The 25,173-nt window shown below is 41.4% G+C and overlaps 3 protein-coding genes across 7 annotated transcripts; 2 read left to right on the forward strand and 1 right to left on the reverse strand.

Annotated features, from left to right (window-relative positions):
• Nucleotides 1–2,304: 2,304 nt before the first annotated feature.
• On the reverse strand, nt 2,305–9,494 carry haus2 (HAUS augmin like complex subunit 2). Of its 2 annotated transcripts, none has more exons than XM_055160764.1 (8): nt 9,358–9,494; nt 7,273–7,475; nt 5,134–5,220; nt 4,705–4,803; nt 4,555–4,624; nt 4,021–4,153; nt 3,484–3,592; nt 2,305–2,551 (listed from the first exon to the last, which is right to left on the reverse strand). In XM_055160764.1, exons 3-8 carry the CDS (start codon nt 5,218–5,220, stop codon nt 2,390–2,392), a joined length of 660 nt encoding a protein of 219 aa, XP_055016739.1. In that variant the 5' UTR covers nt 7,273–7,475; nt 9,358–9,494; the 3' UTR covers nt 2,305–2,389. The 2 variants fall into 2 exon arrangements, with proteins under 2 accessions (XP_055016739.1, XP_020772640.1); XM_020916981.2 differs by lacking the exon at nt 9,358–9,494 and adding an exon at nt 8,691–9,035.
• lrrc57 (leucine rich repeat containing 57) lies at nt 7,809–13,974 on the forward strand. 3 transcript variants are annotated; one of them, XM_055160751.1, is made up of 6 exons: nt 7,812–7,940; nt 8,128–8,666; nt 9,332–9,467; nt 10,355–10,623; nt 11,230–11,415; nt 12,078–13,974. In XM_055160751.1, the coding sequence occupies exons 2-6, from the start codon at nt 8,583–8,585 to the stop codon at nt 12,117–12,119; spliced, it is 717 nt and encodes a 238-aa protein (XP_055016726.1). In that variant the 5' UTR covers nt 7,812–7,940; nt 8,128–8,582; the 3' UTR covers nt 12,120–13,974. The 3 variants fall into 3 exon arrangements, with proteins under 3 accessions (XP_020772631.1, XP_055016726.1, XP_055016731.1); XM_055160756.1 differs by having other exon boundaries at nt 8,213–8,666; XM_020916972.2 differs by having other exon boundaries at nt 7,809–8,666.
• Nucleotides 13,975–16,106: 2,132 nt separating this feature from the next.
• Nucleotides 16,107–24,847, forward strand: LOC110153067 (galectin-5-like). Of its 2 annotated transcripts, XM_020916946.2 has the most exons (8): nt 16,107–16,247; nt 19,233–19,265; nt 21,242–21,335; nt 21,809–21,952; nt 21,989–22,119; nt 23,152–23,240; nt 23,652–23,820; nt 24,415–24,847. In XM_020916946.2, the coding sequence occupies exons 2-8, from the start codon at nt 19,260–19,262 to the stop codon at nt 24,571–24,573; spliced, it is 792 nt and encodes a 263-aa protein (XP_020772605.1). In that variant the 5' UTR covers nt 16,107–16,247; nt 19,233–19,259; the 3' UTR covers nt 24,574–24,847. The 2 variants fall into 2 exon arrangements, with proteins under 2 accessions (XP_020772605.1, XP_020772604.1); XM_020916945.2 differs by having other exon boundaries at nt 16,114–16,247; nt 21,809–22,119.
• Nucleotides 24,848–25,173: the final 326 nt, after the last annotated feature.

Here is a 25,173-nt window from a genome sequence, read left to right on the forward strand (position 1 = left end):
GTGCGCGTGCCCGCCGCTCATATCACGCGCACGTCTCCTTCATCGTGACACTGTGACAGAATCCACTCAGAGAGACGCGGAGAGGAGGGGGCAGCGCAGCGGGAGCTCTGCCGGCGACCGCAGCGCGCAGCCCGGCTCTGGTCCATCCTCAGACCCGCTCTGATCCTGGTTCTGGTTCGGTCCTGGTCTAATCCAGATGTAGTTCGAGTAATCCTGGTCTGGGTCCGATTTGGTCCTGGTTTAGTCCTGGTCTGGGTCCGGCTTTAGTCCGGTTTAAACGTGATTTCCACCAGGGTTTAATCCTTGATGAATCTCAGGTTTGGTCCGGTTTAGTCCTGGATTAGTCTTGATTCAGACTCGTTTTAGTCCGGATTTAGTCCTGTGCTAGTCCCGGTCCCAAAGCTCCAGGGACAGCGGTGCGTCGCGCTGCTGTGTCCGGGGACAGCAGCCTTCGGTCCGGGCAGCTCTGGTGCAGCCTCTCGGTGGAGCCTCGGTAGGACGCGAGTCTCCGCTGGCCGCTGCCGGTGTGACGTCACGGGAGACGTCAAGCGTCACGCACGAGCCCCCGGAGCCCGTTCCGGATGGAGAAAGTAAAAGCTCGAGACCAAAGTGGTGCTGATGAGAGCGGGGCCTAGCAACGGTTACCAAGGCCCGCCGCATCTCTAACTGAGCAGAGGATTGTGCGGTTTGTGCGGGACATATGCACCTTTACGCACGGGAGGAGGAGCAGTGAGAGGGACAGAGAGAGGGGGAGAAGGGGAGAGAGAGACAGAGATACAGAGAGAGAGAGAGAGAGAGAGAGAGAGAGAGAGAGAGAGAGAAGAGAGAGGAGGGGGGCAGAGAGGGAGAGAGAGAATGAGAGACAGAGAGAGAAGAGAGAGGAGGGGGGCAGAGAGGGAGAGAGAGACAAAGACAGAGAGAGAGACAGAGACAGAGAGAAGGAGAGAGAGACAGAGACAGAGATAGATTGAGAGAGAGAGAGAGATAGACAAAGATAGATTGAGGGAGAGAGAGGGAGAGAGAGAGAGACAGAGAGAAAGAGAGAGGGGGGCGCAGAGAGAGAGGAAGAGGAGGGGGGCAGAGAGGGGGAGAGAGAGACAGAGAGGGGGGAGAAATCTTTGAGAAATTTTGAGACATCATCCCCTGCTTGTCCTATTATTTATTTGTTTAAATGTAATTTAATTTGTATTTTCTGTTTTTATTTGTTGAGGAAAGTCTCGAGATGCATCACTGTCTCTTGTCACAGATTGTCTTAGATGTCTCAGATTTCCATTACAATCTACTTTGCCTGGTCATTTCCCTCAGAGACTCACTGTATTATAACACAAATTAATTCATCTGCCCTCATCTCTATTAAATGGCTGGACTATGGGATGTATGTCATTTGAAACAATAATTTATCACTTACTCACCGCTTAGCTGGCCCATCCTGGTAAAGTTCTAGTCCTGGTCTTTTTCTGGTCCTGGTTCTGGGGTGTTTCCGGGATGTTTTTATTCTGAAATCCGAACCTGTGCCAAAGCGCGCGCTCTTGACGTCACTCGCACTAATCCTCCGCGCGCCTCACGCCTCTGACGTGACTCACGAGACCCACCGGACTGGAGGCGTGCGCGTGTCCGTCTGCGTGCGAGCGCGTCCGGTCCCGTCTTCATCCTCCTGTGTCAGATGCCGTCCCCTTGTGTCAGGCGCCCTCTCTGTGTCTTAAATTGTGTCAGATGCCCTCCCTGTCCTGGGTTAAACGTTTTGGTTTCACTTTGTCTCTCAGACCGCAGTAGCAGCTCCATTATTCACAGCCGCATCAATAAAACATCAGAGAAAACATCTGAAATGCACTCTGGGGCCCAAGACCTGTTTTAGTCCTGGTTTTAAACCATGTTTAGTCCTGCTTTAGTCCCAAAGTTAGAGGAAAAACTGTCCTATCTAAAGTGTCTTGTGTGATTTTTATTTTATTTTTTGCCTTTATGTCTCTAAAAACAAGTCTAAAGCAGGTCTTAACCAGGTCTGAACCAGGTCTGAACCAGACTGGGGCAGGAGGGAGAGACTTATGGCCTCATTTGGTTTTTAGACTAGTTCAGTTCTAGACATTTAAAATAAAAGTGAAATGTCATTTTAGTTCTAGCTGACCTGGAACTTTAGATTAACAACTAGGAGTAAAAATGCAAGATTACTGATACATGTGAGAACTCAACAAAACTCTAGGTGTTTCTGAGGAGAACACTACATTAGAACAGGGTTAAAGCCCCACTGTGGGACATTTCGTCACACTAGAACATGGTATACGAGGTTTAAGATAACGATCAAACAAATCTGATTTGAATAAACTTTAATGAAATTAAAATATCTCCATGATAACATTCAAAGACACGAAGGGTCAAGGGGTCGCAGATGAGGTCAGGGTTCAGAGGTCACAGGGTCACAGGTGGGGTCAGAGGTGGTAGTTCGCACAGAGCTGTCACTCAAAACACTGCTACGGACTTCCTTCCAGGTCAGAATCTGATCAGACAAAGTTTGAACCTCGGCCACAAGTGACAGTAGCTGAGAGAGGGAGGAGTTCTGAGGAGAAAGAATCATGGGTAATGTAGTTTATGACAGGTATATCGGCTGTATAAAGAAGTGGACCGAGGGAGTGTGATGGCACCCACAGCATTTGTTACCTCTGCCAAGGAGGTTATGTTTTGCCGGCATTTGTTTGTTTGTTTGTTTGTTTGTCTGTTAGCAACATAACTCAAAAAGTTATGGACCGATTTTGATGAAATTTTCAGGATTTGTAGGAAATGTGAAAAGGAAGAACTGATTTCATTTTGGGGGTGATCCGGAAGAAATCCTGGATTCTGGATCACTTTGAAATTTTAGTTAACATTGTGGTAAATGGGGCCAAAAGTTTTGTTTCTCAATTATCTCGGTTAATTATTGACCAAACCCCGTGAAATTTGACTCAGGGATGGACAATGGGATCCTCTTTCATATTCCAAAGGCTGATCCGGATCTGATCCAGAAGACTGATTTTATCGCAATTTATATAAAAAATGGGGGTAGTCCTTGGCGGAGGTCTGCGCTCTCTGAGTGCTTTTCTAGTTTCCAAATGTTATAGCAGCTAATCTGAAGCCGATTTCCATATTTGAAATTCCAATTGCGAGTATCATAGTAAATAAAAAGACATTCGTGTCTTGATTTAAGAACAAAATAGTGGAATCAAACCCCCAGAATCATGTAGTCGAGTCAGTGGTGCAGGAAGTGTGCACATGCTCACTTCCTAGTTTTAATGTGGTGGTTATTGTGTTAGCTATATCCATTTTTACATACGGTCTGTGAGGTGGACACAGTGGACCTAAAGGTCAGTCCAGACCAATCAAGTCGACTCTTGCAAAAATACAGTGAATGCATTTGTCCAAACCATTAGAGAAAAAAATAAAGTCCACACTCAGATATGCTGATATATACACTGATATAGATATATAATTTTGTAAATATGTTTATGTACTGACCATCTCTGTGAGGCGTTCAGGAGCACTGGGACTGCTCCGGACACACAAGATCTTCTGCTCCAAAGTCTCAATGAAGTCCAAGAACATCCGCACCACTTCCACCACAAATCTACAAAGGGATACTCACATTTACAGGGGAATGTAAAGAGCAGTGAATGCACCTCTTCCACTACAAATCTGCAGTGCAGTACACAGTGAACCAGAGAGCTCGCTGCTAAAGCGCAGCTAGGCTAAATCTCACAAAGCTTACGAAAGCTAACTTTAAGATGCTTTGAGGATTTAAACATTTTAAAAAGGTGATATTAATATAAAAAATACTGATATAAAAATACATAAGAATTCCGACAAAATCTGCCTTTTGTGAAAACCTGGAGCGGCCACTTGTCGATTTCTCCCCAGAAAAAAGGGTGGTTATAGATTCATGGTCCCCTTCCTGAAAGGAGCTGAATGCTTTTCCAGATCTGAACCTGGTACTGACCAGTAGGACCCGGCTGGAGGAGTGACCAGTGCAGGTGGACAGGGACTGGCAGGTGTTACCTGTGCAGATGGGCAGGGACAGGCAGGTACGTCTGTCCCAGGGGCCTCAGGAGTCTCTGTCTGAGCCGGGTCTGGTCCCGGAGCACATCCTGAAGGTGAGAAGAAAAGCGCTGCAGCCGCTCAAACTGATGCACTGAAATAGACAGGTGAGAAACAGGTGAGAGACAGGTGAAAAGCAGGTAAGAGAAGTTCCAAATAATTAAGTTATAAAATACCTCCTGCAAAAATAATTATTCTGTCTAAAAGCTGGGGACCCTAGAGTTCAGAGCTCTACCGTCTGTTCTGAAATGTCCCTGTGTGTCAGATGCCCTCCCTGTGTGTCAGATGCCCTCCCTGTGTGTCAGATGCCCTCCCTGTGTGTCAGATGCCCTCCCTGTGTGTCAGATGCCCTCCCTCTGTGTGTGGAGTCTTATTCTGTGTAAAAACTGCTAAACCTGTAGTTTAGACCTCCACAAAATGTGGTGTGAAATGTATGGGCAATGTGTCATTGAACTACTGAATCTTTCTCAGTAAAATTTAAAAAGCCACACTCACTGAGGTGAAAGGGGTGAGTGACATCTGCATTTAGTTTCTCCATCTGCAGCAATTCCATCTGTAACTGTAACTGAACCAGAGAGACTGATCAGAAACCAGGGCTAAACCAGAGAAATCAGTCAGAAACCAGGACCTGCACTAAACCAGTACCTGGTCCAATTCTCTCTGTGTTCTGAATCGTTCCTCTGCTCTGGACAGGTGAGAGGAGAAGGTGGGGCTTGCATCAACAAGGGCGGAGTCTATCTCCTCCTGAAACAAGACAGCTCTTTTCTTTTTGGACATTTCTTAAGAAAATATCACATAAGGGCTTTTTCTGGTCTACTGGTCTAATAAGATTATACATTTTAAACCAAATAAAAGGGTACAATATGGTCACTGAAGGCTTTTCAACAGAGAACACTGTATGTAACAATACCAATCCAAATAGCATTACTGTCGCAGGGCTCCTCTGGACACACACCTGGACAGAGCCAGCTACCTGTCCCACTCCTCTGTTCTGTGTCTACTGTTGTTCTTACTCTCTGTTAAGCTCAGGTGTGTAGTCTTTACTCAGCCCTGTTGTGATTGGTCAGTGCTCACCTGTCTCAGGGCTCCTCTGGACACACACCTGGAGAGGACACTTGCTGCAGGAGTCACAGAGAAGGTGGTCAACTCTCTCTGCAACATCTGGAACAAAACAAGGGAAGGAGGGGTTTACAGTGAGGGGATGTAACACTAGTAAATACTCCATAAAGGGAGGGTCAGATTCAGAAAAAGGAAAATAAAGTAATAATGTAAATCCAGCAGACATATATGAAATTACTGTGACATTAAACAAAACCATTTTATATCTTGTAACACATTTTACATATATTGTAGATATTGTAGAAGCATCCTAAACCAACCCTATAGACACCTGGAGAGGGTCAGAGGGGTACTGTAGCTTTGTATGGGTTCTGGGGTACTGTAGCTTTGTTATATGCTTAGAGGTTAATGTAAACAAACACTGAGATCCAGAATGTGTGTGTGTTTTTTTTAGGTGGTGAAAATTGATATTGGGATCTGGCTCTCAGAAAATTGTGATATGGATTTTTTGACATATTAGCCACCCCAAGACTGAATCATGTATCTTTAAGCAGTCTTGTCCTGGTCCTGGTCCAGGCTCATATATTTTTCAGTGTCCGGTTCTGACCCAAAACTCAGACTCAGCATAAACTCACATCACAGATATGAGGCCTTTAAGAGCACCTGCAGCAGTTTGAGAATCCTGGTTTACATTAAAGACAGAGAGAAGAGAGAGAGGAGAGGAAAGAGAGAAAGAGGAGGAAGAGGGGAGAGAGAAAAGTGGAGGAAAGGAGGTGGGGGTGGAAGATAGAAGAGGAGAGGTCATTTAGGATCACCTGCAATTTGGGGATACACTATGTTAAATACAGAGAGAGAGAGATGAGGAGAAGAGAGAGAAGAGAGGTGGAGAAGAGAAAAGGGAGAGAAGTCATTAGAACACCTGCAGTTTGGGGATACACTACTTTAAATACAGAGAAAGAGAGAGGGGTGAGGAGAGGTCATTCAGAACACCTGCAGTTTGGGGATAGACTCATAGACTGTCTACAGAAGTGGACTGGAGTGTGACGTCACCCACAGCGCTCGGCTCCAGCCAAATGAAGTGCTTCAAGGCTAGCAATTACGGGGGAAAATTTGGAGCAGCACTGTCATCTCAGGGAAAGAAGACATCTGATTAATGTTCATATCTTGATTCATGGACAAAATTATGGCTGACAGCAGTAGCTACGGAAAATAGGGATTTTTTTTTTTAGTAAAAAGTGAATTGAAGCTAGAATCGATGGAGCCGAAGCACCCACATGTGCTTCCTGTTTAGTACACGGTGACATGTAAATACAGAGAGAGGCAAAAAAGCAGAGAGAGAAAGAGAAGAGGTCATTAGAAACGTGGGTTGTCAAAAGTATTGAAAATGAAATAGTAATTGATACAAAACTAGTTCTGAAACTAGACACTCATTTGAGCAGGTATCAATACTAAAAAAGTCACATTCACAAGACAGAAAAAAACTTCTCAATAGCTTTAGAATAATCTTGAGCTGGACCAGAACAAATATAAGAGCACATAGACTAGTATACGCCCTTGGACCAGTATGGAACCTATCTGGACTACTGAGGGATTACACAGATATAAGAGCACATGGTAATATTAAAGAAGCTACAATGACTTAATGTTGAAAATATATCACATTATATTGTCTAAAGAAAGAGTATTTTTTTTATTTTTATAATCATCCTGGTATCAGAATTGGGTATCAAGTAATTTCCTTACTATCAAAATCAATGTTTATATTAAATTTAAAAGACATAATTTGGAGAAAATAATCAAAATTGTCTCCACATATCGAGCCAAAAATAACGGCACAAATTATCAGCCATCAGTTTCTGGATTCTAAGAGAAGTACTTTTTCAGTAGATTTTTACATATGACGTACTAGTACCTGTAAATAATAATTCTAGTAATGCAACTACTGTACTTCTACTGAAATAAACATCCTAAGTATTCACTTTAATAAGATATTTATCCAAAATATTCAGTTAACTAAATACAAAAGTTTCCTCTTGGTTATAATCACAGCAGTTTGAGCGGGTGTCAGAGCAAAACAGTGAATAAATAAAGTAATAAATAAATCTAATAGCACAAATCATTTTAACAGATAGCTACACCAAAAACAAAACTTACTTTGGCTCTGATTATGCAGGCGTTCGATCCGGAGCAAAGTGTTGTATAAACGTGACGTGAGGCTGAGATCCGAGGATTTTATTTGGTTTGATTAAAGTCAAAATGTGAAAAAAATTATACTCAGAAAACAAAAGAAGCCGCCTTCAGTTTGAGCATGTTTCTGTTTCCGGTTTGTGCTGCCCTCCCGTGGACACTCCGGACACCTGCACCATGGAAATTTAGATTATTAGACCCAGTTTTTTGAGTGTAACACGTATACAGATACACGCAAACAAAACAAACAAACAAATAAATATGTCACGTCTTTAGAATAAAAGTGCGCTTTTATAAATATTAAGGGAATGTTTTGTTTTGACGTTAGCTTAAAGTGTAATTATTACTGCTTTAAATTGTTTGCCCTTATAAACATCTACAAGAAAAATACATGTTATTATGTTATACATGTTAGTACAGAATATAAAGTATGTTTATTATCATTTCAATCATATTTTTAAATGTATTTTTTAAATTGAATAACACATTCTTGTGCGCATGCGTGAGCCCCTGGTCCCAACAGTACAGTGATCACAGGCGTGCGGTGTTTTTCACTTTTATTTACAGTTTTAAGCTTTAACACCATATAATTTTAACATTTAGATACACGTGCAGGTATATTCTGTTACTCTAAGGTGGGTAAAGTGATATTTGTGGTTTTGGTGTTAACTTATTTGGCTGTAAATTACCGCACTAACGGGACTATGCTAACGTGCTAATGCGGCTAGCTTCAGATTCACGCCCAAAACAAAAACATTTCTGTGAAAATATGAAATTTTAGCTCCGTGTTTTAATGTTTACTCTATCCACTCGGGATTACAGGGCTGTAGTACGCCTGGGGTGCGACACCAGGGCTTGTACGAGCTTTGTGCCCGAGTCTGAGATTGTTTTGTGGATCTAATCTCAGGATCTCAGCAGCTGATCTTATTAACGCTGACCGAAACAGAGAGAGTGTTAGGCGGACATAGACAGCAGCTCGTCCCGCTGAGAAGAGCCCACAGTCGGCCATGAGCTAACCCTCGGGCCCTAGAGGAGAGAAGGGCCGTCTCGAGGAGCTACTGAGAAGTGAAGAAAAGCAGAGAGTCCCGGAGAGGAGGAACAAGAGCTGGGAGAAGGAAGACTGGGAGCCTGGGTAAGGAGAAGGGAGAGGGATCGTCTGGAAAAGCTGCTGGGTGATAGAGGAGAGAGACACAACCCAGAAGAGCAGAAGGGGGAGGTCCGAGAGAGGAGAGGAGGAGTTGCGGAGCAGGGACAGGAGCAGGACCGGAGGAGAGAAGATGGGGAACAGTGCTCTAAAGTCCCACCTGGAGACCTCTCAGAAGACTGGAGTGTTCCAGCTCACAGGGAAAGGCCTGCAGGAGGTGAGGAATAGAGACAGTACACACCTGTGGCACCAACAACACTGTAGATGACTAGCCTAGGGTGACTAAAATAGATTAGTCCCAGTTTTGAGCCCTGTGTTCCCTGTCCCAGCAGATTTGTCCAAAACCATTTATTTGTCTCAGCCTTGGTGTATCCAGTTTAGAATTTTGAAAATCTTGTCACCCTAGTTTAACATATGAATGATTATGCAAAATATGACTCAGGTGACAGCTCGCACCAATAAGGATTAAAACTATAGGAATAATCTTTATGGTAAACTGTAGTAACCAACATCCAGTTCCAGTATTAAACCATCTTTTGTTATGTGTTAGACTGGAGGGATTACACAGACCTTCAAAACATTTGTCCAAAGTGAGACTTTTATTTGTGAATATGTGACTACAGTATGACACTATAAGACACAAGGTCATGAGTTTAAATACATTTGGTCATGTGATGAGTTTTTGTTGTTGTGTTTCGTTGACATTGCAAATATTAGATTTGGCTCATATCGTGTTACCAGAGAGGACAATGCCTCCTGCTCTGTGTCTGTTGTGCTACTGCTGCTTATCAAAACATTGATTATTTTATATCATTATCTTTATATCTTACTCAGTGTTACAGTTGATAATGAGTTGTTGTTCTAATACATTTGTTCTGTCAGTACCCAGAGGAGCTGCAGCGTCTCACCTCAAACCTTCGTACAGTCGATCTGTCAGGAAACAAGATTGAGGTGCTTCCTGCTTCGATTGGGAACTTTCTACAGATGAAGAGTCTGACGCTCAACGCAAACAGGCTCAGTGAGTGTTTACCTAATAAGAACCATGTTATCATAGCTGTCTCACACTTAAACTAAACACAGTGACTCCATCTGTAACAAGACGACATGCATGATTCTACACAATTTAAAGACACTTTATATAAAGAACAGGAAATAACCAAACACATGAGTAATGAGGCACTGGGTGATGAAGGGAAACTTGTGACATGTGTGCGTTTGTGAATCATGTGTTTGTTTTATCAGCATAAAAGCAGCAATTGATCATCATAATCAGTTTAAAACTATTTTACACAACATTATCACAAGTCTCTCATTTGAGTTGCTAGTTTCGATAATGAAATCCAGTTGGTTTAAACCCATAATCCTCTCCGATTTGAATGGTCACTACCTAATCTCCAGCACCTGCACCCAATCCCAAGTTGGTGCTAGTGCAGCCTCTGCAGCTCATTGAGGGAATTCTGGAGGTTCTGAGCTTTCACCTGCCCATATACTGACAATGTGTGTGCTTGTGTCTGCTCTATAGTTACTATTGACCTGACACCCGCTGTGAATCATTATGTTATAATTTGGACAGGTTAAATCATAATATTGATCGAAAATAACTTAATAAAAGAAACAAATCCACTGACTTCCATGAAATCTCTTTAAATAAACTTGAGAGGGAAATGTGCACGTCACATTTTCACCACCACCGGTGTGTACCGGATTAAATATTACTCAAATATGCATGAATCACTCCAAATACAACTTCAGAGGATAAAATGAAAAGGAAACAACTATAATATGGTTAAAAGCTTTGAAAAGTTGCTCTTGCAAGCCAACCCAGGTTCAGTTTTAAAATGGTCAGAGCACAAGATATGTGTATATGTATACAGTTTCTTTAAGTCCTGTTTTGTCTCCTCACAGCAAGTCTTCCCCCAGAGATCGGCAAACTGAAGAAGCTGGAGACACTGAGCTTGAACCAGAACCAGCTGCAGCGTGTCCCGGGTACCCTGTGCGACCTCAAAGCCCTGAGAACGCTCTCTCTGTCGGGTAACCTCCTCTCGGAGCTGCCCCCGGGGCTTGGGGCTCTCAGGCATCTAGATCTACTCGACCTGTCCCACAATAAGATTCAGGCCATCCCCCCAGAGGTCCAGGAGCTACAGGTCATCGAGCTCAACCTCAATCAGAACCAGGTAGTGACCCAGGACACAACCAGAACCAGGTACTGACCCAGAACTCAACTAGAAGCAGGTACTGACCCAGGACACAACCAGAACCAGGTACTGACCCAGAACTCAACTAGAAGCAGGTACTGACCCAGGACACAACCAGAACCAGGTACTGACCCAGAACTCAACTAGAAGCAGGTACTGACCCAGGACTCAACCAGAACCAAGTACAGAACCAGGACCAGGTACAGACCCAGGACTCAACCAGAACCAAGTACAGAACCAGGACCAGGTACAGAACCAGGACCCAGGTACTTATTCAGACCTGGTTTAGTCCTGGTTTAGTTACAACTTGAACCTGATTTAGTCCTTACTTAACACCTGGTGTTAACCTCGTGTAGTCCTAGTTTAGATTTGGTCCTTGGTTAGTCCTACTTCAGAACTGATTTAGTCCTAATTCAGACCTAGTTTTAGTCCTGCTTTAGTTCTGATCTGATCTCTCTGAGTGGAGTGTGCATGTCTTTCCTGCATTACTGTACAGAGAGGAGCCCCTGTCTCCTCTCAGGGCAGAGGTTGTGTGTTAAACTCTTGCTGGTTTAGCTTTGTCTCAGGTTGTGTGTTGTATTCCAGATCTCATCCGTGGCCCCCTCCATTGCTCAGTGTCCGCGGCTGAAGGTTCTGCGTTTGGAGGAGAACTGTCTGGAGCTCTCTGCTGTCCCTCAGACGGTGCTGGTGCAGTCTCAGGTGTCTCTGCTCTCTCTGGAAGGAAACCTGTTTGAGGTGAAGAAACTCAGAGATCTTGAAGGATATGATAAGGTAAAACTGTGCTCTTTTATCTAGTTAGTCAGTCTCGTGACATGCAAAATTTGAATATCTATTATAACATATATATATAATTTTGAAATATCAATATAAGTTGAAATCATGCAAACATTCTGATTAAAAACCAAAGTGATATGAAATTTCTTTGCACTGTTTCTCCTTTCGATCTCTTGTATTGCTGGGATTCAGATGACATCACAGCATTCTACAGATGGGGGGATGCTAAAATTAATATTGTTCAGCTGCAGATTTCTGTTGTAATATAACGTCTTGGGTCTTGGGTCTAGTCAGTAATAGAAATGATCAGGATCAATATTTGGGAATTTAACTTACCAATATTTCATGGAAAAGGACAATGGAATTAACAGGAATAACTGTCTCTTGCCCTCCCATCTGAAAGTATAACATCATCACATTGTAGAATCTGAAAAGAGAGGCTATGACCAGGTGCAGCTACGATTGAGCTTAACATGAACACTGCATTTAGTACCAACTCCATTCATTACATGGGCGTAGCTAAGCCATGAAGCGTTTGGACTGCCTTAAGACTTAGTGGTTTATACCTGGTTTAGTGCTGGTTTAAACCTAGGTAAGACCTGATTTAGTACTGGTTCAGTTCTGGTTCTTGCACTTAAACCTCTGTGTCTCTTTTTCAGTACATGGAACGTTTCACCGCCACAAAAAAGAAGTTCACCTGAAGGCCCGGGATGTAAAACTAATGGAACATATAAACTTCAACAGAATTTAACCTCAAGAAACAAGAAATATTTCACAAAAAAACTGACAAAAACTAAGAAACACTAAAGACTAATGCACCAGAGCACAGCGCTATGACGCAAATGTTTTTTTTTATTGATGTGTTGCATTAAAGTGCCTATGACAGGTTGAATTATTCATTAACTAAAACACAGTGAAGATTAATGTATTTAAGATTTTACAAAAAAAAATGTACCTTTTTTCTCAGTTTGCCCATTATTTTGGTTTCAAATTTTACTTCCTAGTTAGAAATCATGACGTCATACTTGGGTAACAACACTATGTCAAAACTCCCCCAATGTACACATAGATGATTTCACAAATAAAAATATAACACCTCAATTTTGCTGAAATCATGTTAAAAATATTGGGAAAAAAATAGTTTCTTGTGTAAATAGTTCTTAACATTTCCATTTCTAAAATAACTCTCTACTTCTACTACTTTTGTAATTTTCAACATATTTTTCAACTTTTGTTGAAAAATATTGTTGTAAAACTAGCAGTTATATTTACAACATGAATTTCCCCACTAAATGAAGTGTAAATTAAAGAATTATCAGAACCTGTCATATGCACTTTAAATGCATAAGCTGTCCGTTTGCCAACTCCATGTTAAAACTATGTCGTTGAAAAACATGTTAAAGCTCGTATATTTTATTTACATAATTCCTTTGCTCTGTTTCAGATGACATCACCACTATTTGTACACCTACAAAGAGTAGATTTAATACAAATGGGGGCAGTTAAAATGAATCTAGTTGCAGATTTCTGATAGAATAATGATTAGGTTCAACATTTGTGAATTTACCTTTTGGATATTTCATGGCAAAGTACAATGTAATCAACAGGAAAAAACTGTCACATCCTAGAATCTGAAAAACACCTGAGAGTCTGGAGAAGGTAATTGGACTTCTGGAGCACCACCTGATGACATTATAAGGTGTGTTGTGTGCTGTGCAGATGGAGACAGTTTTAGGATTACTGAAACATGTGAATGAAACAAAACAACCAGGAATGTTTCTGAAGAGGACACTATATTAGAACAGGGTTAAAGCCCCACTGTGGAACATTTCATCATCAGAGACCTGGTTTAGTCCTAGGTTAGACCTTGAATAGTTCTGTTGGACCTGGTTTAGATTTGGTGGTACTTGGGAAACCAAATGGTCTATGTTATAATGTTGTTTCCTCATCACAAACAAACCTGGAGATGTGTTTTGTCTCATTCACACACGTTTAACACACAAACCTGCATATTGAAGCTGAGTTTTCACTCACACAGAAAAAAGTGTGTTCCACCTTGTGATGTCATGTGGTAATAAAGGTGTTTTTAAACTCCTCTCCTCCACTTCTCTAGAATCATTTGGATAACTTTGGCCCTGGAATTACCAGTCTCTACTGAAATGAAGTTAAAAGGTACCTGTTCACTTCTGCTTCATGACATCACAAGGTAGAATGGAATTTTGAGCTTTGGAGATGTAGCCAGACTTATAGTAAAGGATTTCTCAAATGTGCGAATGAAACAAAACACAACTCCTGGTATATTAAAATGTGATAATCACGAGGAGGTGGTTAGGAGCCTTAAAATATGTGGCATGAAGTTTAAATCTAGGTCCAGTGCTGTTTAATCTGGCCAGAAAAGTGTTAATGGGAAGTTAATGAGACCGACTTATTTCTCTGTATTAATTTATTCATATGACTAAACATGACTCATTTTTCCGTTAAGTTTTGTCCAATTGTAAATAATGCAAATCTTTATGCTGTAATGTTTAACCCAATAAACAAATGCAACATGTCTCAGCTTTTGGAATCTCATTTTGGAAATCTAGAAGTTTAAAGCTGCACTATGTAGCTTTTCTGCTTGTCTCCATGGAGATGTTATTGCTGTGCTTTGAAAGAATCTCAATGTAGTCCAAGTTACAGGTCAGATCTGTGGAAAGGTGACCCTGTACACAGTTATAATACATGTGTTTTAAGGTAGTTTGTAGTTTTATTAATTGAATAAATGTAAGATTGGCAGTAAAACTATACACTGAGGAATATTCTAGGTATAGCCTTAAGTCAAGTAATATATATGGAGACAAGCAGCTGACAGACCCCCAGCAGAAAAGTTACATAGTGCATCTTTAAGTGAAATTTGTTACGAATCGGTATAATAAAAACGATACATTAAGAAAGTTTTTCACACTCCTACACTCTGAGGAGACAGAATGTAGCCACATCTGCCCTGGGACAGACTGAGTGATGTGATTTCCCCTCCTCTCCTCCTCCTCCCTCCTCTCCTCTATCCCCTCTTTGTTTCTCGTAAATCTTTTCTCTTTAAGCTGATTTGTTTGTTTTTATTTCTCGCTGTCATTTTAAGCTATTGTTTTTGTTTCCATGGAGACGGCAGTATGTGACTCATGACCATGATCCTCTCCGATCCTCACACAGAGCCAAGTGTTCAGAGAAGAGGTAGGTAGGTGATGGGTTATAAGAAAACTATAAACTGTAGTATTTATACAAGGCTGGGACTGCACCCATGAACAGGGAGCAGGTAGTGGTAACAGGATTTTTACTAGAAATGATCTTACCAATAAATTTTGGGTGGAGTCATACATAAAAAGACCTTGTTTGACCAGGTTAAACAACTTGGCTATTATCAATGTATATGTGTAGGAATGTTTGTATGAATAAAACATGTATTATGTGCAATACAATGGTTAAGATTTCTTTTAATCTTCAATGAAATAGAAGCCTGAGAAGCATGGGACCCAACTTCAGTGAAACATCACTAACATTGGCTGTGAGCTGGAGATATTTGTCACAGTGAGGGACTCTCCATCACTGAACCTCCTGCTCACCCACTGCACCAGAATATAGAGGGACCGAGGAGCTCATTCTCCAACATGCTCCTACAGCTCCACTCAAGCAGTGAGAGGTACAGGACTACATTCATACTATAATACTCCCTACGACTGTTAAACAACTCACCCTTATGTAACAGATAATACTCCCTGCAACTGCACAACAACTCACCCTTATGGAATAGATAATACTCCCTACAACTGCACAACATCTCACCCTTATGTAACAAATAATACTCCCTACAACGGTACAACATCCCACCCTTATGTAACAGATAATACTCTCTACAACTGTACAACTCACCATTATGTAACAGATAATACTCCCCACAACTGTGCAACAATTCACCTTTATGTAACAGATAATACTCCCTACAATTGTACAACGACTCACCCTTATGTAACAGATAATACTCCCTACAATTGTACAACGACTCACCCTTATGTAACAGATAATACTCCCTACAATTGTACAACGATTCACCCTTATGTAACAGATAATACTCCCTACAATTGTACAACGACTCACCCTTATGTAACAGATAATACTCCCTACAATTGTACAACGACTCACCCTTATGTAACAGATAATACTCCCTACAATTGTACAACGACTCACCCTTATGTAACAGATAACCCTATCTCCTGTCAGTCATCATCTTTTTAATCATCTTTTCTTTAGGACCTCTTGTATATAGCTGAGTATGTTTTTATCACTATATTTCCATATTTATTTTGACTTGTACATATAGATTTGTATAATTATGCCTTATTTGACACCAGTCTCTTGTTATTTTTTATTGCTACTTATTTCAAAGTTTTATTACCATTTTATATTTTTTACTCTTTGAATATATTGTGATGTGTGAACTACTGTGTCCAAGTAATTTCCCTTGTGGATCAATACAGTCTGTCTAACTTTATTAGGTGTTAGAATGCTTTCAGACAGTCTCAAAATGTCCGCCACATGCTTTTCCACAGCAGCACCAGAGACTTCTCTAGAGTTTTATACTGACTCATTTTACTGTAAACAACACCACAGTGTTCACATGGAAACAGGACACACCCTCTAAACCACAGGCTCCACACTTCCACTCCTACCACCGGAGAACAGCCACACCCAAAGCAGAGCCACAGCAGAGGTAAAAGGAACCACCCTGGACTATCCCTGGACTCTCCCGGGACTCTGCAGAAGAAAGCACCAAGTCTAGACCCAGGACCAAGGGGGTATGTTGACTGTTTTTAAAGTTATTACAAATCTGCTTTGCAACTGACTAGAATTTTTTTTTGAAAATCTGGAATACTTGTTTTTCTCTTCTAAAACAGCATAAATTAAGTTAAGACAGCATACGCTTAAGACCTGCAGACCTTGTTTAGATCTAGTTTAGTCCTGGTTTAGACCTGATCCTTCTTCCTGTCATTGCACCAATGACATTCTTATTTCCCTTGCACTCGATCACAAGAGCAGATGCCCACTCTGTGTGGCAGATGCCTTTCTTGTGTCTCAGCGGGGTCTTATTCTGTGTGAAAGCTGCCAACCCTGTAGTTTAGACTTTCACAAGCATGTTCTAAAAGCATGGGATTCTTGTATTAATTTTAAGTTCAGATTTATGTCGCTCTCTGGATGAATTAAAACTAAAATGTGCTGTAAACAAAGTGACTCAGAACCAAAACTCCTGAGTCTGAGTCATGTGACTAGTGTGGGCCCGTTATAATGACTATGGTTCACAGAAATGTTATGTAACTGAAGTCAATTAGTCAATAATTATTTCACATTGTTATGAAATTAAAAATATAATTATTTTCCACAGGAATGAGAAATGTCAAGATGTGCTCCTGCCCAGGTTTAGTCCAGGTTTGGTTTTGGTTTAGTCCTGATTTAGACCTTGTTCTGTCCTGGTTTACTCCAGTTCAGGTTTACCTGATTTGACCCTGATTTGGTCCAGGGTTGGTTCAGGTTTAGTCCAGATTTAGTCCATATTTAGTCCCTATTTTGATGTGACAATCTGGAGTAAGCATTTTCACTGGAGACAGAATTTATTTATTTTTTTTGGCAAAATCACAAATGTCAAATTTACCCTAGATGCCCCACCTCTCGCTTATCAGGGCTGGGGACTCAGAGCAATTTTGACCACTTTAAATCATTTTTACAACACAAGTCTTCACTACATACACTCATATTACAAATCTGCCTTTTATTTCCTCATTTTAAACTGGACTGACCTCTGACCTCCTTCCACCATTTTTGCCCTCCAGTTTTGACACGTCTATATAATTTTACTTCCTTGCTGAACATGGGCAGTACATGTAACATACTGTACAGGTAATTCCAGTTCTGTTACCTAGCAACCAGTGTTAACATGGGTCAAACTTGTCTAAATTACATATTAGTTTTGATTAGACTAATACAAAAATATATGATAACACCTTTATTTAGTTAAATGAAGGTTTAAACTGTCAGAAATATGCCTTCCTTGAGCGTAAAATGTCATAGGGAGGGATTCTGTTTCACATCTCTTCCTTCTTATTATAGATTTGTACTTTTCTTTTAAACTTTTATTTCCACAAAATGCCTCTTAAAACTATGTTAAACATTTTCCACATATATTTCCACTCCAAACTAAGTAAACAGAAATAAAAGATGAGCGTGTCACTTGAAGATTACAGCGTGAGTCATCAACTCTGGTTTGAGACATAAGAAAAAATAGTCTTTTGTTCAGCCCCTCCCTCCTGCTCCATTCACTTTAAATCAGACCTATTCTGCAAAATATTACATAATGATCCACGGGTTATAACTGTAGTGCAGACATAAGCACTATAGATACAGATATAGATAGACTATATACATGAAATTATTCTACAGGTCTGTGATTCCACAGCTAATCAAGATAAAATAAATATCAAAATATGTTATTTTCATAAAAGATTTGGCTTAAGATAAAGAAGTTGCTTCACAGAGGGAGAGGGCGTGTGTGATGCTTGTCAAAAATAGAAAGACTCCCGCGTTTTATTTACAGTGGAGCAACATTTCAGCCGCTACGCCCTCATCGGGCAAATGGTTTACAGTATGTGAGGCTGTGAAGCATCTTAAACAGGTGTGGTTAGAGAGTCTTTCTATATAAAAGATTTGACAAAAGTGAATGAAAGATGTTTTTTTTATTGGATCTCACAGCAAGATGGTCCCAGGTTCAAATCTCAAACCAAGGTGGATTTCCACTGATTTCCTCATAATCCTGAAACATGCAGAACTAGAAAAGCACTCAGAGAGCGCAGACCTCCGCCAAGGACTACCCCCATTTTTTATATAAATTGCGATAAAATCAGTCTTCTGGATCAGATTCGGATCAGCCTTTGGAATATGAAAGAGGATCCCATTGTCCATCCCTGAGTCAAATTTCATGGGGTTTGGTCAATAATTAACTGAGATATTGAGAAACAAAACTTTTGGCCTCATTTACCACAATGTTAACTAAAATTTCAAAGTGATCCAGAATCCAGGATTTCTTCCGGATCACCCCCAAAATGAAATCAGTTCTTCCTTTTCACATTTCCAACAAATCCTGAAAATTTCATCAAAATCGGTCCATAACTTTTTGAGTTATGTTGCTAACAGACAAACAAACAAACAAACAAACAGACAAACGCTGGCAAAAACATAACCTCCTTGGCGGAGGTAATAATCCTGACCGGGACTAGGCTCAGATCTGGATAAGAAGGTGCAGTGGATATCTCCTCACCTCACAGCAAAAATGTCCTGGATTCAACTCCGGGCAGCACAGGGCCTTTCTGTGTAAAGTTTGCATGTTCTCACTGTGTCTGAGTAGGTTCCCCCACCACTAAAAACATGCACAACAAGCTCCTCCCCTCTAGGGCCAGGACTCCCCTGAAAAATACTGTCTTAGTTACAGCGGGCTGTCTTAGTGAAATAAAGGTTACAGGTTAAACCCAGAGACATTGAAGCATGGGTGAAGTGCATGTTTAACCAGAGACACTGAAGCATGGGTCTTTAGATTAGAGCCAAAATGAATGCACATTAGTGGGTTGAGTGCCAAACATAGTGAGGTTGGCATATAAAAATCTTCATCTGCAAAGAATTCTTTACAGAGACACTTCTTACAGTGTCTCTATCTCTCCCTCTCCCTCTCTGTGCAAATACTAAACATAGTATGTGTCTCTGTTGTGTCTGAACTTGTCTCTTGTGTTTTTGTGTAGACCTGAAGTTTAAACCTCAGCAGCAACATGAACGTGAGTATCTACACATACACATTACTACTACTATTACTACTACTAAAGCTGCTACTACTACTGCTACTACTGCCACTACTGCCACTATTACTACTGCTACTACTACTTCAAATACTACTGCCTTTAATACTACTGCTATCTGATATTTGTCTCACTAAGTTCACATGATTTCTGGCGTAATCAGATTTATGAAATGTAAACAGTTTCCTCTGATGTGAGTGATCTGATTTCTCTGAGTGTTCACACCTGTACAGGTTTTGAAGGATAATTATGCAAAAAAGAGACAAACCAAACTATTATTTTAAAATGAATTGTCTTATTGGTTTCTTTTTGAAGACAATACCATAGGAGATGTATTTACATTGTTGTTTCGGGTGCTATCTTGTTTGAACATGTTTGGACAGTTCTGAAGATAGCTTACAGCTAATAGCCAAGAACAAGATCTATCTGGTACATCTCCAACTGTATTGTTATTAAAAAGAACCCAATAAGTTCATGTACAAAAAAAGACAAAATGAAAATTTTTGGATTGAAATGAATTGTGTTCCAAATACAACCGTTTAAACTGAATCTGTCTTTATATAAATACACTGGTTCCTAGTACTTTTTTTTTTTTGCATAAATAGTAGTATTTGCATGAACTCCTGTGCAGGGATAGTCTTGTGAGTACAGTCTGGTACAGATACACTGAAATACACTGAAAAGATATGCCTGTAGATGAGCTGGGACACAACATCAGAGATGTTTACTGATGATGTGTCCAAGCTCATCTACAGAACACTGTATCTGTATCTATGTGTCTCTGTATTTCTGTGTATCTGTGCCTCTGTGTATCAGCATCTCTGTGTATCTGTATCTCTGTGTATCTGTGTATCTGTATCTCTGTGTACCTGCACCTCTGTATCTCTGTGTATCTGTATCTCTGTGTATCTGTATCTCTGTGTACCTGCACCTCTGTATCTCTGTGTATCTGTATCTGTATCTCTATGTGTATCTGTATCTGCATCTCTGTATCTCTGTGTATCTGTATCTCTGTGTATCTGTATCTCTATGTATCTGTATCTCTGTGTATCTGTATCTCTATATCTCTGTGTATCTGTATCTCTGTGTACCTTTGGCGGTAGTAGCTCAGTTGGTAGAGCATTCGCCCACTGATCTAAAGGTTGGCGGTTCGAATCCAGCTCTCAACATAAACATCACAGGTTGAGCGGTCAGATCCACTGACCCACAGGTTGGCTGGTGTGATTCCAGCTCCCACAGATGAATGCTGTCATTGTGTCCTTGGGCAAGACACTTGCCCACAGTGTCTGTGTGTGAATGGGTGAGTGGTTCCTTGTTGTAAAGCGCTTTGAGTGCCTTGAAGGTGGAAAAGCGCTATAGAAAAATGTGACCATTTACCTGCACCTGTGTATCTGTACCTCCATGTATCTGACTCAGACTGCACTTGGATTCTTTTGATCCCTCAGCAGCAGACTGGACTTGGGTGGCTTGAATAAACCTGGTGTGGTTTGTTTGTTTTGAGGACAATTTTTCAAATTGTGAGTCGACCACACCTGAGAACATTCCTGAACGCTCTGTCAGAGAAAGCACCACGCCCTTCCTGTGCTGTATTCAGGGACTCCTCCAAACCAGTTCTACCTGAGACTGAGAACCACCTGGGTCCTAGATTAGACCAGGTTCATACCAGATTTAAACCAGGTTTAGACCTGGTTTAGACTGGGTTTAGACTGGGTTTATACCTGGATTAGTCTCTGGTTAGTACTGTGTGAGGCTTGGGTTAGATCTCCATCAGCTCAGAGCTGTTCCAGGTTAAAACTCAGGAGGTCAGGGCAGATGCAGAGGACACACTTGCAGATGGGACTGTGTGCTCTGGTCTAACGGCTCTGGCTCCAGACTTTTAAAGTTTAAACTTTTCATTGGTGTTGTGTTGACCGTGTTCCTTTTTAACCTCATGGACTTCCTGTCTTTGTGTGCAGCTTTCAGACGCTCTCGGTGACTGGCCCGGAGGTAACCAATCAGGAGGTGGCGGGGCATGGCCAGGACAGAACAACAACCCTACTTGGCCAGCAGGTACGTGTCAGTCTGCCCCAGGGCGGGTGTAGCTTCAGGGAGAGGAGGGACTAAAGAAGGCAGGGGGACCTCCTCTGGATCAGAACCTGGTATTGGTCAGGAGGATCTCAGAGGACTTTACTTGTAGCCAAAACTCTTTGTCAAAGTCTGATCTGGTCAGATCGTTTTTGCTAAGCAGGGATGATTCTGGCCAGAAAAGAAGTCATTGTGTCCTTAGGCAATACACTTCACCAACATTGCCTAGAATCAAATGGTGTGTGAGGGTCGGTGGTGGGAGGGGCAGATGTTGCAGATTTGCAGTCTGGCTTCCATCAGCCTGCCCCAGGGCAGCTGTGGCTACAATAGTATCTCACCACCACTGAGTGTTTGAGAAAATGACAAATACAGGAAACTGTAAAGCAACTGAGCATCTGGAAAAGCGCTGTCTGAGACTAATGCATGATTAATATTACTCACTGTATTTTTGTTTTCAGGTCAACCGACCAACCCCACCTGGCCGGGGGGTCAGCCCACTAACCCCACATGGCCTGGAGGCCCCTCTCAGCCCTCTGCTCCAGGGGGGTGGCCCTCTGCCCCATCACAGCCAGCTCAGCCCTCTGGCCCGGGGTGGCCCTCTGGTCCCTCTCAGCCCACCAACCCCTCTTGGCCCTCAGGTCCCTCTCAGCCCACCAACCCCTCTTGGCCCTCAGGTCCCTCTCAGCCCACCAACCCCTCCTGGCCCTCTGGTCCTGCTCCTGCTCCAGCCCCAAGTCCCAGTTTCCCTGTGGCTCCTCAGCAAAACCTGGTGAGATCCTCCACATTAAAGGGCCCATATTACGCTATTTAATTTTCTGATCTATGTTACGATGTTCTTTCCTCACCACAAACGTTCCTGGAGTTGTGTTTTTGTTTCATTCACAAATATCCTGCATATTTAGTTTTTCTCTCAAACAGAAAACACATGTTATGTGGTAATACAGGAAGTGTTTCAGTGCATACACCTTCACTAAAATCATTTGGATATTTTCAGCCCTGGAATTGCCGATCTCGACTGAACTAAAGTTAAAAAGTACCTATTAACTTGAAAAGTACACCTTCATGAGCACAAGGTAGAACAGAGCATTTGGAACTCTAGACAGAGTAATAGGGTTAAGCAAATTAAATGAATGAAACAAAACACAACTCCAGGGATGTTTTTGAGAAGGTAACAGCATTATAACATGACTTAACACCCATAAGAGTCATTTTTGTGTAATATTTAAGTCTCAATAAAATGTTCTGAATATTTCACATTACACTTGGACTGTTGGTTAGGAAAAACCTAAAGTCATGACTGAAGGAAATTAAAAACAGTAGCTGCTCCCAGTGACACTGTGAAGGCAGTTTGAGCTGAAGTTCATGCATTCTCATTTTTAACAAACAGACTAAAACCTGACAGGGCAGATGTCTGTGTAAAGGTTTATAATTTATTTATAATTTTATAAGAGGGGGTATAATGTAAAAACTACCTTTTCTTTTAGCTGACTATTATGCTATTGTTCCCTCATCAAAAAAATGCCTGAAGAGGTTTTAAATGTCATCCATGCATGTTGGAGTAATCTAGTGATCTCTCTCTTGCTCCATTTCAACCCTCCTTGGCTGTACAAGTTTGTACAAGGCTTCGCCCACAAACCTATGTTCCCACACCACAGTTCTCCATAAATATAGAAAAACATGACACAATACTATGCAACAACTTCACAAACCTGAAGCAATGTGGAGTAGTTTGATTAGCAGGATGCATGCTGATAGTTTTGTGCGTACTCACAGGGGGAGTGATTATGTATTGTCTTTTCAGTCAGTGCCGTTCCAAAAAGACTTTCCCTCTGGACTCTATGACAAAATGCTCATCACCATCGCAGGAACCGTCAAAAATAACCCCAACAAGTGAGTCAGATGCTCTCCCATTCTCCTGTGTGCCAGATGCCCTCCCAAACTCCTGCAGTTTTAGTAGTAAAAGTCATAGTAGTTGCATTACTAGTATTTGTAGTAGCATTAGTGGCACTGGCTGTAGATGCAGTATTTGTAGTCACAGTAGAATTAGTTGCAGCAATAGTTGAAGTAGTTGTGGTAATTCTTCAAAGTAGTAGTAGTAGTAGTAGTAGTAGTAGTAGCAGTAGCTGCAACAGTAGTATTAGCAGTGGTAGTAATTGTAGTAGTAGTAATAATAGTAGTAGTAGTAGTAACGTAGTGACAGTAACAGTAACAGCAGCAGTAATATATAATATAATATAATATAATAGTAGTAGTAGTAGTAGTAGTAGTTATACTGTAAAATACAAATATGTGTACTTTCAGGTTCATCATTGACTTTTACGCCGGCTCAGAACTGGTATTCCACTTTAACCCACGCTTTAACGAGAATGGGAGACAGGTGATCGTCAGGAACAGTGAGATCGGAAAGAAGTGGGGCAAAGAGGAAAGGGACCTGCCACACTTCCCCTTTAGATCTGGGCAGGGCTTTGAGGTAAGACCAGGACTGGGACTAAACCAGGACTAAACCAGGAGTAAACCAGAACTGATCCTGGGACTGAGCCAAGGACTGAACCAGGGCTGAACCAGGAGTAAACCAGGAGTAAACCAGGGACTAGACCAGGTCTAAACCAGGTCAAAATCAGGACTAATCCAAGATTAACCAGGCCGAAACCAGGGCTAAACCAGGACTTAACCAGTGACTAAGCCAGGTCTAAACTAGGACTAAAGCAGGACTAAGCCATGACTAAACCAGGTCTAAACTAGGACCAAACCAGGACTAAACCAGGTCTAAACTAGGACCAAACCAGGACTAAACCAGGACTAGGACTGAACCAGGGCTGAACCAGGGCTGAACCAGGGCTGAACCAGGGTTGGACCAGGGCTGAAACAGGGACTAAACCAGGACTAAACCAGGAACTAGACCAGGTCTAAACCAGGTCAAAATCAGAACTAATCCAGGACAAAACCAGGACTAAGCCATGACTAAACCAGGTCTAAACTAGGACCAAAACAAGACTAAGCCATGACTAAATCAGGACTAGACCCATTTGATGATCACATTTAAACACTTGTGTCTCTGGTTCAGATAAAGATCATGGTGACGAACCACAGTTTTAAAGTGGCTGTGAACGGCTCTCACCTCCTGGAGTTTAAACACAGATACAGCAACCTGCGCGCCATCAACCGTATGATGCTCTACCACGACGTCACGCTGTCCAAGTTCAACGTGGAGAACCTGCCATGAGCACCTTCCACACCTGAAACAGGATAAAACTTATATCCTGTTTCTCCTCATGATGCCATGAGGTAGAGCCCTCCTTCTCTAGTAAAGTTATAATCATAAAAATACCAGGGCCTTTATTAGTATTTTAATATATAGGAGCTTTAAATGTATTTGAACCAATGATATTTCATCTTGACATTTCTTATGATTAAATGTTATCCTTTATTTTTCTAAAGCTGAAAATCTTAAGACAAATACATTTCTATTGTTTACAATAAAGATATTTTGGACCAAACTTTCGTGTGTTAGTGAATTTGTAAATATGTAAAATAGACAAAGTATTACTGGTAATTTGACAGTTGTCCAGCAGAGAGAGCTGTTTCCTCGCTCACCTGACTCTTTGGACTTTGGATGCGCTGTTTCAAGGCTGGAATCATATACACGACTAGTCAAAAGTTTGGACAGACTTTAGTTATATTTCTTCTTAAATTCCATAATTACTATGTATATTATCACCAAGGCATCAAAACAGTGAATGGAATATAGCAAAATCAAACTGAAAATAATCAAAGTCAAAACGCATTACAGTGTAGTATTCATTCACTCCATCCTGGGCGGTGG

The sequence above is a fragment of the Boleophthalmus pectinirostris genome, unplaced genomic scaffold (assembly GCF_026225935.1).
Source record: "Boleophthalmus pectinirostris isolate CB_2022bp ecotype Guang Dong unplaced genomic scaffold, ASM2622593v1 HiC_scaffold_10, whole genome shotgun sequence".
NCBI lineage: Eukaryota > Metazoa > Chordata > Actinopteri > Gobiiformes > Gobiidae > Boleophthalmus > Boleophthalmus pectinirostris.